General features: G+C 48.4%; 6 protein-coding genes across 6 annotated transcripts; 3 read left to right on the top strand and 3 right to left on the bottom strand.

Moving 5' to 3' along the window:
• Positions 1-465: 465 nt before the first annotated feature.
• Positions 466-2,058, top strand: FOXG_16611 (uncharacterized protein; the record flags this gene model as incomplete). The annotated part of the gene is made up of 1 exon (XM_018396638.1): positions 466-2,058. The coding sequence occupies one exon, from the start codon at positions 466-468 to the stop codon at positions 2,056-2,058; it is 1,593 nt and encodes a 530-aa protein (XP_018257232.1).
• Positions 2,059-2,318: 260 nt separating this feature from the next.
• Positions 2,319-4,653, bottom strand: FOXG_16612 (uncharacterized protein). The gene is made up of 4 exons (XM_018396639.1): positions 4,164-4,653; positions 3,726-4,111; positions 2,707-3,672; positions 2,319-2,658 (listed from the first exon to the last, which is right to left on the bottom strand). Exons 1-4 carry the CDS (start codon positions 4,524-4,526, stop codon positions 2,475-2,477), a joined length of 1,899 nt encoding a protein of 632 aa, XP_018257233.1. The 5' UTR covers positions 4,527-4,653; the 3' UTR covers positions 2,319-2,474.
• A 2,380-nt stretch (positions 4,654-7,033) lies between these two features.
• Positions 7,034-7,765, top strand: FOXG_16613 (uncharacterized protein; the record flags this gene model as incomplete). Its single annotated transcript, XM_018396640.1, has 1 exon — positions 7,034-7,765. The coding sequence occupies one exon, from the start codon at positions 7,034-7,036 to the stop codon at positions 7,763-7,765; it is 732 nt and encodes a 243-aa protein (XP_018257234.1).
• Positions 7,766-7,909: 144 nt separating this feature from the next.
• Positions 7,910-9,463, top strand: FOXG_16614 (uncharacterized protein). The gene is made up of 4 exons (XM_018396641.1): positions 7,910-8,020; positions 8,067-8,770; positions 8,818-8,946; positions 8,996-9,463. Exons 1-4 carry the CDS (start codon positions 7,954-7,956, stop codon positions 9,425-9,427), a joined length of 1,332 nt encoding a protein of 443 aa, XP_018257235.1. The 5' UTR covers positions 7,910-7,953; the 3' UTR covers positions 9,428-9,463.
• A 2,482-nt stretch (positions 9,464-11,945) lies between these two features.
• FOXG_16615 (uncharacterized protein) lies at positions 11,946-13,112 on the bottom strand (the record flags this gene model as incomplete). Its single annotated transcript, XM_018396642.1, has 2 exons — positions 11,946-12,336; positions 12,387-13,112. 2 exons carry the CDS (start codon positions 13,110-13,112, stop codon positions 12,124-12,126), a joined length of 939 nt encoding a protein of 312 aa, XP_018257236.1. The 3' UTR covers positions 11,946-12,123.
• Positions 13,113-13,835: 723 nt separating this feature from the next.
• On the bottom strand, positions 13,836-14,659 carry FOXG_16616 (uncharacterized protein; the record flags this gene model as incomplete). Its single annotated transcript, XM_018396643.1, has 2 exons — positions 13,836-14,171; positions 14,225-14,659. The coding sequence occupies 2 exons, from the start codon at positions 14,657-14,659 to the stop codon at positions 13,836-13,838; spliced, it is 771 nt and encodes a 256-aa protein (XP_018257237.1).
• Between the last annotated feature and the right edge of the window lie 2,910 nt (positions 14,660-17,569).

Below are 17,569 nucleotides of genomic sequence, written 5' to 3' on the forward strand. Positions count from 1 at the left end.
ATCTGCCAAATATGCTTGCAGAAAGACAGCCGATCATTCTGGCACCGTACAATCTCTGAAGCGTGGATTTAAGTAAATAGGGGGCATTTAAGTCAATGATGCCGCTGAAGTTGGCAGTCTCATATAATGAGACATTAATATATCAGATAAAGACCGATACTTCTAAAGAGACTCCTGGCCACGGCTTTCACGGGTTCATTGAGGTATGTACACGGGCGAGGTGGTGTCGGGTGGGTTGGGTCGTGACCCAGGTCTGCTCCTTCCCCCTGAAGACGACACATATTGCATCACGAAAAGAATTCCGTCAACCTTTTTCCTGTTCGTTCTCGCAACGATCGACCGAGACTCGACAGACGATATAAGAATTAACTCCAGACCACTACCTTGCAAAAGACAGATCCGCAACGGACGCAGAAAGAAAGCTTTTCATCAATTAGTGCAGTTACTCCGACAGATCCCCTTGGCATGGCTTCGCTAGACACCAACCGATCTCCGCAGCCGACGACTTCACGAAAGCGCAGACATGCTGCATCCAATGCTTCCAAAGCTATATCGGCCTTGATCGCCGATCCATTCAATGATGAGGCGCCAGATCCCACCCCGGCCACTCCTCCAAGCAAGAGGCGCATAGCACAAGACGAATCCCCCTACACCAATAACTCCTCCTTTGCCGACTCATCAGCAGACGAATCTTCACCCGCGCCGACGGAGAGCTCTCCTATTGATAGCGAGTCCTCGGATGAGAGTAGTGCTGTTGCGACAGGCGGCACAATCACCGTCTTGTCCGCCGATCCAATTGAAAACCGACTACATCCACTCGAACCGACCGCATCCAATCTCCACACCGTCGCAGCAGAAGTCGGCCTGGTTGAAGATCCAATGGAGTTTATCTATGCACTAGAAATACAGCCAGGAAGAAACTACCAGCCTCGTGTTGTGGACAGCGAAGGAAGACTCAATGTAGACCATCCCCTACACAGAGCAGATGGCTGGGTTCTACAAGCAGAGCAGCTAGGTGAAGATGGGGCCAGGCGTTTTACTCGACTCGACAAAGATGTCTTCAGCTACGAAGAATCCATGCAAATCTGTGAGAGGCTCACAGATGCCCTCAACAGATGGCCAGATCTTGACGCGATCTCGGTCGGGGGAACGGGCACTTTAAGAAGACGGTACGCAGTACGGATTCTTTTCAGAGCAATACAGAATAAACTCTTCCCAGACCGACCTCTTCTATACCATCCACCAAGCCTTGTCTTATTCAAGGCACAGAAGAGTCGCATCGGTCATCACACAAATATTACATTCGATGTAATAAACCCCAGCACACTGAAGGCAGAACAGAGCACTTGGTCATTTCATCGTCAGATGTTTGAGACAGGATTAGCAGCTCATGTTATTCCGGAACCAAAGAACGTCATATTTTGTCATATGCCGCCGCTTTTCCCATCTTCCTTCAAGACTTTGACCGATCAGCCAATGGACTTAACTAAGGTGGCGGATCTCAACGACGAAGCTGGCTACCAACGTGCTTACCAGATCGGAAAGTTCATCACTAGTCTTTGGCTAAGGACAAAGTCTCCCTTTATAACCCGCGCCGAAGTGGTTGACTTTTGCCGAGAAACTGTGAAGCCATTCGCTCCTCGTCCATCTCCATGGAAAGTGCACCGATCTGCTGTATCGCGATTCATTGAGATATCACCACGGATTACAGAGGAACACCCGACCTTTGTCTTTAAGCAGATCACAATTCACGGATCAGACTTTTTCTGGCTGCGCCCTGTTATTCAAGCCGGGCAGGATGCATTAGCAAAAACGGGTGACCAACGGAAGATGTGGCAGGCACGTAGTGAGCCGCAGACCTTGCCAACCAATAGATCGCGGCTGGAGTCTCTCCAACCAGCTTATGCTCTTGCAAGATGGAAGAGAAAGCCACCAAGCATCATACCTGCGGCGTTTGTGGCATTGAAGCCCTCTGTGGCTCTCTCCACCTTGACTATTCGTCGGGCCTCCGGGTATGCAACACTTGCGGTAAACGAGGGCATCAAGTCTTCTGACTAAAGAATGGTTCAAAGAATGGAGCGACATGTTCCATCGGACTGGAAATGAATGGCGAACTCGGTAATTATTCAAAGCCCCTGTTCTCCTCGAGGTGGGGGCACGTACTTATGATTATTCTTATGATGAGCTTGGGACGACTTTAGAATGACTTTTAGAAAATTACAGTATTATCATCATAAATTTATATGAGTTTAGGAGACGGCAAGACCCACTCTCCACTCAAAATAACCTGATCGCAAATACAATCATCGAAAGCAGAGTCAGTTTCATGTACTTGCAATTGAAGTCAATATCAACATATGAGGATACTATGTACAACGCATCCATATATACCAAGAACAATAAAGACATCACCTCAGTCTCCGACTCATAATCCATCATTCATTCATCCACTCATTTTCTTGACCTCTCACCCCTTAGCATCCAGAAGGAAGAGCGAAACTCTCGGTTCGGCTGGAAGCACTATACTTGGCACCTGTTCCAAGACCACGCTTGGCAAAGCCCTTCCAGATCTCGCACTTGTTAGCTCCCTTGGTAAGAGCGGTGTCGGCATCGATGATGGCGTCTCGGGCCTGGACCATGTTGGGGTTGCAAGGTTGCCTATTAAACGTTAGATAAGAACTCCTACACATCCCAGAGACAACTTACAGCGACATTCCATCCACTACTAACTTCATAGCAAGATATTTGCCATCTGTGGGAACGCCGTTGTTGAATTTGGGTTCATCCGCATCATTCTTCCCGTGCTTGTCGATCAAGTTCCACATAACCTCATACAGGACAGTAGCCCAGTAAGTACCAATAGCATGGACTCCACTGAGGCTGTTAACACTCTTGTAAGTGTATGGGTTGGTGGTAAGGCTTGTGCTGTAAGGATACGCCCGGATACCGGCTGCGTTGTTGTACACCCAGTCACCCATGACCTTGTTGCTAGCGCGGGTATCCTTGGATTGGATGTGAATGGCAGTAGCCATGAAGTCACCCCAGCCCTCGCCCATACCACCAGATTCACCACCAGGAAGACATCCAGAGTTGGCAGGGCCGCCAGTAAGACGGTTGGAGAGACCATGGGTGTACTCGTGGATGACAACACCAGCGTCGAAACTGCAGTCGCGCTGGGGTGTGCTGTAGGTCCAGAGGTACATTCTCATTCGGCCGGGCTGGCCGTCAGCTGGTGTAGCGAAGTTGGCGTTGTTGGTGCCACTTCCGTCCTGAGCGTTGAGGATAACCATATCGTTTCCTACACCACCCTGACCATTGTTGTTGGTCTGGAAGTTACCAGCCTGTTCGGTAAAGCCAAGAAGATACAGGAGATCGTGGTACTTGTTGGCTGTGTAGAAAAGCTGGGCGATGGAAGCATCGCGGTAGGTGGTGGGTGTAGTCGTGCTGGTGGAGTAGTCATACTCGAACTTCAGCGAAGGACTATCAGGACGGTAATTGTTCAGATACGTGGAGCCCCCTGAAGGATTCACCTGTGCAATTCCATTGTTCCCGCGGGTTGTGGTGTAGTTGTTTGAGCCGTCGCTGAGCCAGGTGAACTCGGAGGCCTCGAGGTTCCAGGGGTTCTCAACAGTACTGCGAGATCCCTTGGAGGGATCATTAACACCCCAGGGGCTATAATAAACTGGTCAATTCTTTCCCAATCGTCAATTTACGGAAATACGTACTAGACCTTGTATGTCGCCTCATTGACGTAGTCAACAACACCAACAACCTCATCAGTCTTGGCAGCATTGACATAAGTCAAAAGCCAGTTGTCAACAATATCAGTCTCAACTCTCCAGGTGAGCTTGAGTTCCTTGTTCTCATCAACGAGGTAGGTGAGCTTAGCCTCAGGCTTGCTAACAGTACCCTTGGTACCAGTGAAGGTGTAGTGGTTCTTGCTCTTCTTCTCAGCCTTGGCCTTCTCAGCCTCAACGGGGAGAGAAAGGACATCAACAGTGTCCTTAAGAGCGTCGACGGGGTCTTTCTCGTCACGCTTGGTAAGAGGGCCGGGAATCTTGCCCTCGTAGAAGCTGTTTCCGTAGGAGAAGACCTCGCCGTCAGCGCCAATCTGTATTCGTGTCAGTTTATCCCAGATCATCAAGGCACTTCGGAATTCTCACGTTGACGTTGAAATCAGCATTATCAATATCAATACCATTGATAGTCTGCTTAAAGTGGATATGCGCAATTTTGTTGCTGCCAACATAATGATCGTTGACCATACGGAAAGTAGCCTTGGGGAAAGTTGACTTGACCAAGTCCTTGGCAGTCTCGGTGTAGTCGGCTCGCTTGGTGACGACCTTGGCACTGACATCATCAGGAACCTCGTCCTGAGGAACGTACTCGGCCATGGGAGGAAGCTTAAAAGCTTCCAGGTCGAGGCCACGCTTGCTCAGCGGTGAAGGGTTAGGAGCCCTTCTGCTGGGATGAGCACCAGCGAGGCTGGAGAGGCCGATGAGGAGGAGAGAGTCGGAGAAACGCATCTTGATGAGTTGCACTGGAGTGAAGTGCTGAGTTGATGATGATGTTCGTGAATTTCAGATAGACATGCTCGAAAGATCTATTATATACTTCTATAGTCTACAATACTTTGCTTCCAGTCGTCCACGCTTCTATCCAACTTCCCAATACAACCGGGACTTTTGTATATCTTGGCCTCGAATATCTAGAAGCTCATAACTATCCACTGACCTGTTCTGGGATATAAGCGCTGCAAGAAGGGTCTTTTGTCCAGGCACTATCTCACAAACACTACAGTCATGCGACATTGCTATCTGGGGTCACTTATTCCTGGCCATCAGTCCCGCTAAGGGTTAGCACGTCATCTTCGCAATATCTCGGCGGCAGCGAGATAGGAAGGTCTTCTCGGACAAACAACAGCCGAGGGACTAAACGGCTCGGGACGAACCATCGTAGATTTACAATTTGGGGAAAGGGTGCGGAGTGTATAGCCTGATTGGTATGTATGCGCCGAAGACTAGTAACTAGTCACTATTGCAAGCTTAAGAGTAAGGTTAAGCATGATAAACCTTCTTAGCACATCATCGGAGCATTTAGGGCGCTAGAAATGAAGTGGTGCAGTCATAGATATGATCATACTAGCATAGGGAATGAAAGGGCTGTGGACAAAAGACACTATCTACCATCCCAACACCACTATCCAAGTAATCATGCCCCAAAAGGAAGTCCATAGTCCAGATCACTACACCGCAATATACTCTGATCTGCAAGATAAAGACGCCAGACTATTTCTGCACTCTGCAAGCGCCTCGACGGCCCCTGCGTCTTCTTGGCAAAGGTTCTTTTTAACGAACGACATCCGTGTGATCTACCACGACATCCCTGCATATCTGGGGACCTTCCATGTTGGGCCATGTCTCCCGGCAATACCACCCTCAACGCGGAGACGGTGGGCCAATCAATTATCACTCCGCTGTTTATGACTTGCAGGAAGGTTGATTGTTATCTATTGTAAAGAGGGGTAGTTGGGGAGCTGCGAGATTTATTAAGGCTTGCTTGGGTATGTGAACTGCCTTTTACATGCTTGTGCTATGATGTTCAGATTGATATCATCCCGCTTTTGATATGGAAGGTAGTATTGCTTGTTAAGTGAGTGCATCACGCGTGTATTAACAAGTCAGTGACACGATGTTGTATCTTGCAGATACGAAGCGGCCTCATTATCAGCCTTTCTTGATACCATGATCAGAGGGACTCCAAGAAGCTCATCGCCTTTCACAGTCACGTACTTGAAGCCTTAGTATTGATGAAGCATCTTCAAGTCGGCACATGAGGGAATAACCGTAAGAACTCTCACAAAAGGCATGCCGACTTGACAAATATCCATTCGCCCGAGAGACTATCGTCGGATGACTTTAGTGATAGATCCATTCGACCTGCCAATTCTGTCAAGCTTCGAGGCTGCTACTGGCCAAGACTTCCCCACGCCTTGGCTTTTCAGGTCAGAATGGTCTGTGGGTTCGCATGACCCAGTAGAGACTCGGCATACATTGATGTACTATTGTAGGATATGTCAAGGTACACAAGGAATTATATCGCTGGGATAGCAGATAAACTATTCAAATCACATGTCAAAGATTCAACTCATTCTGTTCCTAGATCTCTTCTATGGTATTGCGTTTCTAAGATGCAATGCATGACATCAGGAAAACAGTTTCGAATTATGTTATGGTTCATGACACATGGAAATGCTTTCATAACAATGTTGCCAGGAAAACATCACTATACAGTTGACATACTATTTTTTTGGTTGTTGCAAGAAATTTAATATAATCTTATATATTGCGCAAATGAGATGTTGATCCTTCTCACCTCAAAGCGCTGGGTTTCACTCTACATAACCTATACCTGACCTAAATACAGTCTGTCTTCCACATATCGGCATCAACCCAGCCATAATGAATAAGGATATATTGTTTTAAAATCGTGGAAAGGGAAAGGAAGATGAAACTTAAATAGAAGGCTTAAGAGAGATTAGACTCACATCTCACAACTTAAAACATTCGGTTATGATTTTAAACGACGAGGGATACAACAAGCTTCTTCGAATCTTGAGAATCCCAAGCTTGCATAAGAATAAGACCCGCCCACTCGCGCTTTTAAAACTTCCCATGAATCCCATTTTCCCCGTGTTACCCCTTCATATTAACGGGACCTCATTGGCTTTAGTTGCCATCGGCCAAATTGGCCGTTGCAGCCCCACTTTTAAGCCGGCGAATTTGGACGCGACAAACCCGCCATGATCCATCTAGACAACACCATGAAAAGCCTCCGGGAACACTAGTAAAATATGGAACTCGTATGCCAATTTGGCCGTTGATTCTCGAAAGATAGAGTATGTCGAAGGAAGACTGGTTGTTGTCATTCCTACGAAATTGCCTATATAAAGACCTCACGTTCAAGCTCTTGACTAAAATCATCACCAACCACCAATACACATTCATCCTTCATATAATTCAGCTTGCCTATCATGTCTCGTAACCTAGCTCTTGTCACTGGCTCAACTCAAGGCATTGGCCTTGCAGTTGCCAAAGAGCTCGCCATCAAGCACAACTACCAGGTCCTTCTTGGCGTTCGAAACACCAAAGCCGGAGAAGAAATCGCCTCTGATCTTCGCAAAGAAGGCCATGAAGCTTCAGTCGTAGAGCTTGATCTCACCTCTGCTGACTCCATCGACAAAGCAGTCAAGCATATCGATGAGAAGTACGGATATCTCGATGTTCTCATCAATAACGCTGGTGTTTTGCTTGATAGGCAGGAAGGTCTTTCGACCTGGGATCTCTTCTCCAAGACATTCACTACCAACGTCTTCGGAACTGGCTGTCTTACTCAAAGCCTCCTCCCACTCCTGCGCAAAGCGAAGAATTCTCCACCGCGCATCGTATTTGTAACGAGCGTCATGGGCAGTCTCACCAAAGCAACCGACGAAACCACGACCTATTACAACATTGACTACAAAGCCTATGACGCGAGTAAAGCGGCAGTCAACATGCTCATGTTCAACTTCGCACGCGAACTGGATGCTGTTGGTGGGAAGGTCAACTCTGTTTGTCCGGGACTGGTAAAGACAGGCTTGACCAATTATCACGAGTGGGGAACGAGCCCTGAGACTGGTGCCGAAAGGATCGTTGAGATGGCGACTATCGGGGAGGATGGGCCTACCAAGACCATTAGTGACCGTAATGGAGAGCTTCCTCTGTAGAGAGCAACTGTATATCATAGGATGGTAGTTTAGTGTTTGCCTAGGTAGTCACCTGCGTAAGCGAAACCCTGTCCAGGTTCTTGGCCGCGGGATTTTATCGTTAAATCCGAAGACCGTTTCTGCTTACCAACCTGCACCTGTATTCTCCTCCATGCCATCCCCAATTACGAAAACTCGTATCAATTACAATGGAGATTTTGTCAGAGCCTCTGTTCTTTCAAGCGTGTCAGTTATGTGACAAGGCTTTCACTCAGGGTATACCCGTCCCAAGCATTCCCCACCTGTTGCTGACCATCGTCAGAGCACCCATACAAGCGACACGTCAATTATTGCCGCCGTGCTCAGACTCAACGCAAAGGACGCCCAAAGTCTTGTACTTCCTGCAGAATAGCCAAGACGAAATGCGACTTTGGTCAGCCATGTTCGAGATGCACGAAGAAGGATCTGCGATGCGCTTATGGCCGTACAATTCGCAATGGAGCTGCGACGACGATTGAGCATTACCAGAATCTCAATGCTCGGTCAAGCAACGAGCTGGAGGGCGTCAATGGATTAGTTTCTTGTGAGCCTCCGCGTGTTTCTCTTGAGTTAGACGAGTTCGCAAGCGACTTCATCTCGTCGCTGAACAACATATCTACCGATCCCTCTGAACTCATGCCAAATTCTCTTGACGTTTTCCCGCCCAGCATCACAAACGATATGCAGACTCGCGTGCCGCCGAGATCGCTCACCTCCAAGGGAGATCTAACACGCGTATCTAATCGCCTTTCAAGCATGCAGCACGCGTCGAGAGTCATCATGCAGATGCTTTACGCATATCCGCAGATGATGCTCCGTCGGCAAACGTTCCCGCCGTTCATCCATCCCCATTGGCATTTGAAAACTCTCCCTGAGACGTTGGGCAACTGCATGAGTCTTTCTCAGCTCTTTGCCGCGAGAACACCGGAAACCCAGTCGTTCTTGTGGAGAATGGTCGCTGCTGAGGAGGGGCGCTTTCGGGAAAAGGTAAAGATGACGAGCTTTTTCGAGTAGCATCGGCTAATACGAACCAGTTGCATACGTTCTCTCCTCGTGAGGTGCATTTGTGTCTGGAGGCTATGATTATCTATATGATGATGTCGATGAGTGAAGCCGACTCAGAAAGCAAAGAGCGAACTTCTAGGCTCTTCGAAACAGCTGAGGTCAGTGCTGTCAAGCTTTACCATGAATATTGAGCTAATTCTGTACTAGCTCATCGGTACCCGATTCCTCGATTTCACCGGTAGCTACTCGACCTCTGAAATATCTGAGCCAAGTTCAACATGGCAAGACTGGATATTCGCAGAATCACGCCGCCGAATGTCCTGTCTCTGGCTTATCATAAGCTGCGTGATAACCATCGAGAACGGCAGGACGTGCAGTAGCTGTAGCGATGTGCAGAATCTTCCTCTCCCATCGAGCAAACTGCTTTGGGAAGCTAGAAGCCTCGAAGAATGGCAGACGGAGAAGGCTTTCTTTGATATGAGCTGTCCTATCGTTACATTGGGTGAGCTTGTTGAAGCGAAAGGAAACGCGGGAAATCCGGTTGAAGCTCAGAGGTTGCAGAGTTGGGAGATGGGGAGCGATAAGATGACCGCCATGTTAAATATTGCTGTTGAGTTTGTATGGGGCAACGTTTTATAACGGTTGACTATCATAACCGTTTTTTGATACTGTATCACAGTGCGTCGGTGCGAACCCCAGAAGCCCCACTGAGGGATGAGAATACCCTTGTATCGGCATTTGAAGTCGCGAACCGTGCGACGAGTCTCGAACAACGCCGCGTCATTGTCCGATATGATCGGTGGAAGATTCCAGCTGATGATGGTTTTGCATAAAAAAAAAGCAAAACTCCAAAAGATAACGAATTGGAGAAGACAGGCTGAGGCATGATTGCGTCAGATACGCCAGATCACATGCACGACGTCACCTCGCGTTTTGAGCTTGGCTCCGTAATAAATCAGGCGCGTTCCCTCCCACAATCCAAACCTTCATCAACGCGATCGATCAGCTTGCCTCACGCGTGCGTATGTTGACTTCCTTTGGGTGCCATGTGGGTACACCCATAGCTCCTGCTCACCGCAAGCATGCACTTACATCATGTACAGCTACCTCCTTCATTCATACCCTATACAATCACTGGTGCCATACCCATGCCCAGGATGAGAGGTCCAACCCCTCCAACTTACCCTCCCACTCCGTCGCCTTTGCAGAGGAAGAGAAAGGCCAGTGATGCGGTTCCGAAAAGCGAAAACGACCATCAGTCACAGACGCTTCCTCCTTCACCCAAACGGACTCAACGCGAATTATCATTCATCAGCATCTCATCAGGCGGTCATGAAGACGCCCAGCATGACCAATTGGCACCCCCCGACGATCGACCAGTCATCAACACTGAACCAGAGCTTTCTGATGAGCAGAAACACCTGCTCGACACCATTGTGAGCGGCAGACACAATGTCTTCTTCACTGGCTCAGCTGGCTGCGGCAAATCAACCGTTCTCAAAATCGCCATCAGTCGATTGAGGGCACTAGACATGGACGTTAAAATCTGCGCACCTACAGGTCGTGCAGCTGTGCAAATCGGCGGCACGACTACTTATTCTTACATGGGATGGTCGCCTGCCTTTATCCAAAAAGGGATAGCCGCGCTCCGGGAAATTACATTCAAGAACAAGACCACTCGTAAGCGTATCAGAAGAACAGAGGTACTGATTATCGATGAGGTTAGCATGATCAGCAGTGATTTCTTAAACTGCATGAATGAGTGCTTGAAATATGTGAGAGCGGACAAGCGACATTTGCCCTTTGGCGGCATTCAGGTCATCGTCACTGGGGACTTCTGCCAGCTCGCCCCTGTCAAACCTTTTCAGTACTGCTATTTTTGCGGTGCCCAGATGAAGTACAATAAGGCGGAGGGCATGCATAGTTGTCCCAAATCCAGGGACCACGGGCCCTGGGCTGACGAGGACAAATGGGCATTCAGAAGCAGGGCTTGGGCTGAGGCCAACTTTACCTGTTTCAACTTGAGAGACATTCATCGTCAGAACGACCCCACTTTCATCAAAATCCTGCAGAAATGCCGATTTGGAATCCCCTTCACTGAAAACGATATAGACCTCCTCATGAATCACGACTGTGAAGTTGAAAACGCGCCACAGCTCCTCTGCACCAGAGAAGAGGTTGACCCGATCAATCGCACCAAGTTCCAAGCAATCACAGAATATAAGCCGAAGCGATACACAGTTCTTGAAGGCTTTGATTGGAATGGGATACTGAAATGGGAGGATGTTAAGTATAGCAAGACGTCTGAAGACGGCACATTGGCTGCACACAAGGAACATCAACTCGACCCGGTCGTCGACCTCAAGGAAACAATGCAAGTCATGCTCCAAGTGAACCTCGATATCAGAGCTGGACTCGTCAACGGAAGTCAAGGCGTTATCTGCGGCTGGGAGAGAATCGACATGGCCATACTACCGGCACTCCAAGGCGAGTACTCAACCGACAGAGAAGGCCTCGTCCGAGCCTTCACTGCAAAACACATACAGCTTCACCCCGATAAGAGAGATCATGTCTGGCCACGCGTGCGCTTCAGCAACGGACGTACCCGTACAATCTATCCCTGGTGTGTGATGAACCCGGTTGGTGATATTAGGCCTTACTCTTTCCTGCACCGAACACAAATTCCGCTTGTACCTGGTTGGGCTATCACCATTCACAAGAGCCAGGGCATGACTCTCGAACGTGTCATCGTCAATCTGAGTAGGGCTTTTGCAGAGGGGCAGGTATACGTTGCGTTATCGAGGGCGACAGGTCTTCGTGGTCTGAAAGTAGAAGGCAACGCGCGGGGAATAACGGTGGGAGAAGGGGGGAATGCGGAGGTTCGTCAGTTTCTTGCTGACACTTTTGGTACTGAGATGTTTGAAGAGCTTGAGGATGAAGAACCCGATGAATCGTAAGGATACACAGAGTTGCGGCATGGGGAAGAAGATGTTGAATGTGGTTCTTGTTGTATGGGCTTTTTATTAATAATTGTGTATGAATGATATTATATTCAAGCGACCTTGATAATCCTCCATGTTTCATCATCATTGACTTACGGTATGAATTGGCCGATGATGTATTTGTGGCAGTCTAAATGGCCAGATATGTCCTGAACTAGGAGAAGTATTCCTCACAATACATTAGATACCCGTTATGATCTGATCATTCCCAAAACCGCAAGGTATAGACTTGGAGCTCCCCAAACTATCCATTCACAACCTCCTCATCAGATACTACCCCGCGTTGGTAGCCTAACCTTGGATAAGGAGTCGGATACTTGTTATTTTCATCGCTTACCCATCGGGGATAATCAGGATCCTGTCCCGAAAGGTAAGAAGGTTACGATCAGTTTGATGGAGGCGACTTACGTTGTCGAAAAATGGATGCTTCGAGCCAATATCCTGACGCTCTTGATGCCATTCACCTTCTGGCAGATGCCTTCTTCTGCACCAGATACAGCGTGGTACTGTCATGTGGGAGACGGTCTTGCCGCAAGTACACCAAAACTGGATCAATTCGTTAGCTTACCTCAGCGTTCTTGATTTGGCAGTCATACCGCTCGCTCAAAAGCATGGTCATGAAGCGTCTTTGAGGGTTCAAAATCATCGCCGTAGTCAATATCCTCCCTGACAATCCAATTCCATTCCATCTCTGTTCGTTCAGCAAAGTATTTCCTCGCCGTCATGCGCTCCTCCTCTTCACATCTGACACAAATCCACCTCGTATAAACATCACAGTCGCATCTTTCGTTCAGAAACATCCCTGATACTTCTTTCTCAGTCTTCGCGTCACAATCCTCACACAAGCACATGATATTATCAAGCTCATAACTCCCTCTCAAATGCGGTCTGCGATTTGGATATGCACTCGGCGGAGCTGCACGAGGATAACATCGGCATTCCTCACAGACGTTAATGCCGCATTTTAAACACGGTAATGCACCCGCCTCATCGCATTTGGTGTTGTATAAGCGTACTTCGATCTCCTCGTCGCCTTTGAGATGAGGACTCAGCGTCGATTGACCGGCCGTACGGTTCCTGTGATAGGGACTTGCATAGGCTTGACGTGTAGCGAGGCCACGACCATCGCAGAGGCAATGACGACTGAGCGACTTGAAGATTGTTGGTGACGATTGGATGTACTCGTAAGCTGACTTGCTTGCCAGACTGAGATGATAGAGGTCAAGGGTTGAGAGCCACGGTGCTAAGGAAATGAGGATCGAGTATGAGGAGATAAGGTCCTCGATGGTGGATCCAACATTGCCAGAAGGAGTGGACGCCATAATTGACCGTTTCAAAGACTATTTTCTGATTCAACTTGTCGTCAATTTGCTATAGTTCCATCGACGGGTTGTCGAAGCTTGGCTGTCGCATCACGTGGGTAAGCAATAATATGAGTCAGATCGTAACGTTACGTCTTTGTCAGATTGCTCCAGTGGTCAGAATACTAAGAAACGAGATCATGCTTGCCGGAATTCGGTATCTTGGCGAAATTAGATTCGGAAACCCTTCTGCCGTTGGTGTTGAGCGTGAAATCCTGGGCAAGATCCGCTTCTTACACATACCACAGTATGAGCAGCGGTCTGGACCTACGCCACAAATTAACTTATTTTTAGCTCGGCACATGACCTTCGTTCAAGCCAACGAGGTTTCTAACCGGGTCCAATCTATCATCAGTGGCTTTTGCAACGGCTTGACTTAGGTATTATCGCCACCATCCTACGGCAGTCTGGACCCGGGGATGGTTGGGATATACGGCGTAACGGCATACACATCATCAAAGCCGCAGCCCTGATAGGGTCATTGAAATTGACTTTGAGACAAGACCATCAATCTAATAGCCTGTATCGCTTTGAGATCATGTTGTGCTACAAGCACGAAGGTTCCCGTTGGCAATCTCAAATAGCCTGTTGGCACTCTTGAAGATATGATTCGAGTGGAGTTTTAATCGCCCTGATCGCATCCTTCGCCCTAACCCTTGATAACTAGCAATCGTGACCGTTGTTTCATATCTTCCTGGTCTCTTGGGATACAAGCTCCACGAGCCACTTTCTGTGCTCTTCCACCAGGTGCGGACTATGTCCAGATTCCATCTCCAAAGTGTCAGCGCCCCAATTCTGAGCCACGCCCAAAAGCATCTCCCTCCCGAAGATGGGATCATTCTTGCAGATAACCATAGTCTTGGGAATCTTCAAGTCTGCCGGGGTACAAACGACAGGAAATTCGAAGGGAGCTTTGCTTTGATGACAAAGTGTAGGGATAATCTCATCCGCAATGCTCTGATCAATATCTGAGAAGAATGCTTCTTTGACTCTATCCAGCTTCAGTGGCATACGTGTGTCCTAACAAACAATTGGTTCGGTGGCTTGGGATTCTGAGTTGAGTGCTGACTTACTGTTACGTCATGGAAGAATGGTGTCTTGCGATGCTCGCCCGCAGCCTTATACATAGAAATGCCTTTGTGTAGGACAGGTGTTGGGGCCACATAAATCACAGAGCCGAAGCCACCAGGAAGGCCTCTCTCTTCTCTCTCTGCAATACTGTGACCTTCAATCGCCACGGTAAGAGGGATCGCTCCATAGCTGTGACCAACAGCGATCACCTTTCTTCCGTTGTCCATGTAAGGCAGAACAGCGTCGTGGATTCTCTTTACGTCATCGTGGTATGTCTTACCATCTACCGAATCATCGTAGCCGGAGCTTGCAAGCGGCGGTGCAAGAACAGTGTAGCCTTGTTGCTGAAAAGCTTGGATGAGGAAACGGTAGTGGAGAGGTCGATGCCAAGCGCCGTGAACTAGAAGTATGACTGGCTTTTGGTCTTTCTCGTTCATTTTCAATTGTATGAGTGTAAAGTTGAAGCTCCATTGTTGATCGACTTATGCTGAGATTAAATATGTAAGACTCGATAATCACGGAATCCTTCTTCGGACGAAATCTCCGATCTCGCAAATGATCTCACTGTGATAAGCGATTTAGTCCTATCATCTTTCGGATAGAGATTCGGACGAACATAGGGCGCGGAAACATGCTGACAATCGTTTCACTCCGTCTCCGGTGGATTTCAAGTTGGGGGCAGGGTACCATGACCCATGCCCGGATCCGACACGATGTAAGCACTAATATACGCTGTGGTAATATGGTTATACCCTGAGCAAGACTCAGGGCCTGGTGGACTTCAGCTCTTGAGCAAGCAGGTCAATATTATGTGTTTCATGCTTCAGGCAGACTCTCGAGTGATACGATCTTCATGGCATAGTTGTAGTACAATAACTAGCGATAATGCTGAACTTCTGAAGTGAGTACCGAAGCGCCAGTGGACATGGTCGGCTTGGCGCTTATTGATTCATCAGCATTTCCTTATTGTGCGGACATACAGGGAAGAATTCCTCTGGCTGCGATTCGCATGGCGTCGGCTAGCAGCGGTAGGCCGGTTATGACTTCACGGTATACTTCAGATCCCACATGCCCGCTGGATGTATTTATCCTGATAATTACTCAAGGCTTGATCCAAATCTGAAACTTATTAACGATAAGAATATCTTTGAGTTATAACAGCAGCATGTCTGGGAGCTTTAACAATCTTGACACACGTAGGACAATTGCGCATATTTTCATCTTTACATCACCCACATAGGCTCCTGCAGAAGAGCAGATCACAGATGGAAGGTCAGAGGCCCCAGCTCTCTGCGCCCATTAGGTGCGCCACCATCCGCCTCCTTGCATCACAGCCTACCATCCTTGTAACATCAACCACCGCAACGCTTCCGTAGTGTCATATCGGCGGCCAGACTAGTCGCCATTTGGGGCAACTCTAGGTTCATCGAGATCACTCAGAGTAGTGACAGATCACATAAGCGGGAGCCAGGTAGCGTATCTAGTCGCAGAAGCTGAAATGCATTCCGGCGGTACCGGGGAATGATTGGCGCCGCGGGCTATCAGTTAGAGCTTCAGTGCCAGCTCGGCACGGCCCGGTTCAAGCTGAGATATTGATGTCCATCAGGTCAGGGATCGTTGACCATTGCCTTTCTATTGTTCAAGACACGGTGATTTCATCCAGTATTCATCTGCACTGAATCGACCTGCACGTCACCTAAATCGGCAGATCGGCGATGCCCCTCGGATGAAAGTGGCTGAAAAGGGCTGAACTGAAAAACGATGATCTTTACCGACGGACAACTATACAACGACGCCAAAGACGAGAAAATCTATCATCCAATCCATTGGCTCAGCATTTCTAGCTTTCGGCTCAAGCCGTGTCTTGGATCAGTGCAGTTTACGGCATTGATGTGCCACGCATAACTGTTGTTTATATTGCGCAGTAGTGCTGGGTGAAAATGTATTTTTATGAAACTTGGTTGTTCATTATTGAGCTGAGAGTTATTCTCGGGTTTATATCTCTAGATGATTGTATCTAGGACTTTGAACTTTAAATCTAGGACTTTCAGACTAACAGTCTGAATCCTGAAGGGAAGGGGATTCCCGGATTTTCCAACACGCCCCCATCCACCTTGTCTTCAGGGCACAGAGTCATCGTGGACTTCAGTACTCCAAATAATACGACCTGCTTCCTCGATCGGACATGCACTGACTCGAATTGCTTCTAGAAAGTGACCGTGGCTGACGGCGTTCAATGGTTTAGTGAGTCCGTCTGCTACCTGCTCATGTGTGCTGACGTATTGCACATCAATATTCCCGGCTTCAACTTCTTCTCGGATATGGTGCTCGGTTAACGGAATGTGCTTTGTCCGTTGGTGAAGCTCAGGGTTTCTGCATAGCTTTAGGGAACCCTGGTTGTCGCCGTTCAGTGGGATAGGCATATGTAGCGGAAGGAGCAGTTCAGAGAAGAGGTTCCTAGTCCAGGCCAATTCTCTGGCACACTGGGAGAGTGCTGTATATTCAGCCTCGGTAGTCGATAGTGCCACTGTTTCGTGCCGTTTGGCCCTCCATGAGACTGTAGATCCTTCAAGTTGAACAAGCCATCCAAACGTCGATCTTCCCGTAACAGTGTCGCCTTTCCAATCCGAGTCGGCCCAAGCTGTGATGCTCCAAGCGGATTCAGGATCTTTCTTGACGCCCCCAAGCACCAGGCCGTGGTCTCTTGTCTGCTGTAGATAGCGGAGACCTCTTTTGATCATTCGTGAATGTGTTGGTGATGGATTCGACATGTATCTTGAGAGTACCGAGAGTAGGAAAGCTAAATCGGGTCTGGTTTGGGTCATTCCATACATCAGCGAGCCGGTTTTCGAGCTATAGTCTTCTCGTTCTTCTGGAGAAGCCGAGTCGCCATTGTCTCTTGGTTGCAGTGTCGAGAGTGAATTTCGCTCCATCGGGGTCTTGACCGGTCGACAATCCTCTAAGCCGAATTTCTTCAGTATTCTGGTAAAATATGCATCCTGGGAAAGGTAGATCAGCCTTGAGTTCCTGTCTCGGGTTATTCTTACTCCAAGAAAATGGCTGGCGGGACCGAGATCAGTCATTGTGAAGATCTCTCCCAGGCGGGCTTTGTACCCTTGGATTGCTTCCTTGTTGCTGCCCATGATGAGGAAGTCATCCACATATGTGATGATGATCACTCCCGTTGTGGGATTGTGATATACGGGCCGTGTCAGACGGTAACTTGTCGAAAGTCAAGGGATTCCAAGGCCTCCTTCAGCTTCTTTTGCCATTGCCGAGGCGCCTGTTTGAGTCCATAGAGGGATTTGATCAGTTTGCAGATCTTCTCGGTTGAGAATCCTGGCGGA

This window comes from Fusarium oxysporum, chromosome 11 (genome assembly GCF_000149955.1).
Source record: "Fusarium oxysporum f. sp. lycopersici 4287 chromosome 11, whole genome shotgun sequence".
Taxonomy (NCBI): Eukaryota; Fungi; Ascomycota; class Sordariomycetes; order Hypocreales; family Nectriaceae; genus Fusarium; species Fusarium oxysporum.

Excerpts from the sequence above, each read along its gene's own strand:
- FOXG_16612 (XM_018396639.1), bottom strand. The coding sequence starts at position 4,526 with ATGCGTTTCTCCGACTCTCTCCTCCTCATCGGCCTCTCCAGCCTCGCT. Across the intron at positions 4,112-4,163 it reads ATGCTGATTTCAACGTCAAC|ATTGGCGCTGACGGCGAGGT; the intron begins GTGAGAATTCCG and ends ACACGAATACAG. Across the intron at positions 2,659-2,706 it reads GTAGTGGATGGAATGTCGCT|GCAACCTTGCAACCCCAACA; the intron begins GTAAGTTGTCTC and ends AACGTTTAATAG.
- FOXG_16614 (XM_018396641.1), top strand. The coding sequence starts at position 7,954 with ATGGAGATTTTGTCAGAGCCTCTGTTCTTTCAAGCGTGTCAGTTATGT. Across the intron at positions 8,021-8,066 it reads TGACAAGGCTTTCACTCAGG|AGCACCCATACAAGCGACAC; the intron begins GTATACCCGTCC and ends GACCATCGTCAG. Across the intron at positions 8,771-8,817 it reads AGGGGCGCTTTCGGGAAAAG|TTGCATACGTTCTCTCCTCG; the intron begins GTAAAGATGACG and ends AATACGAACCAG.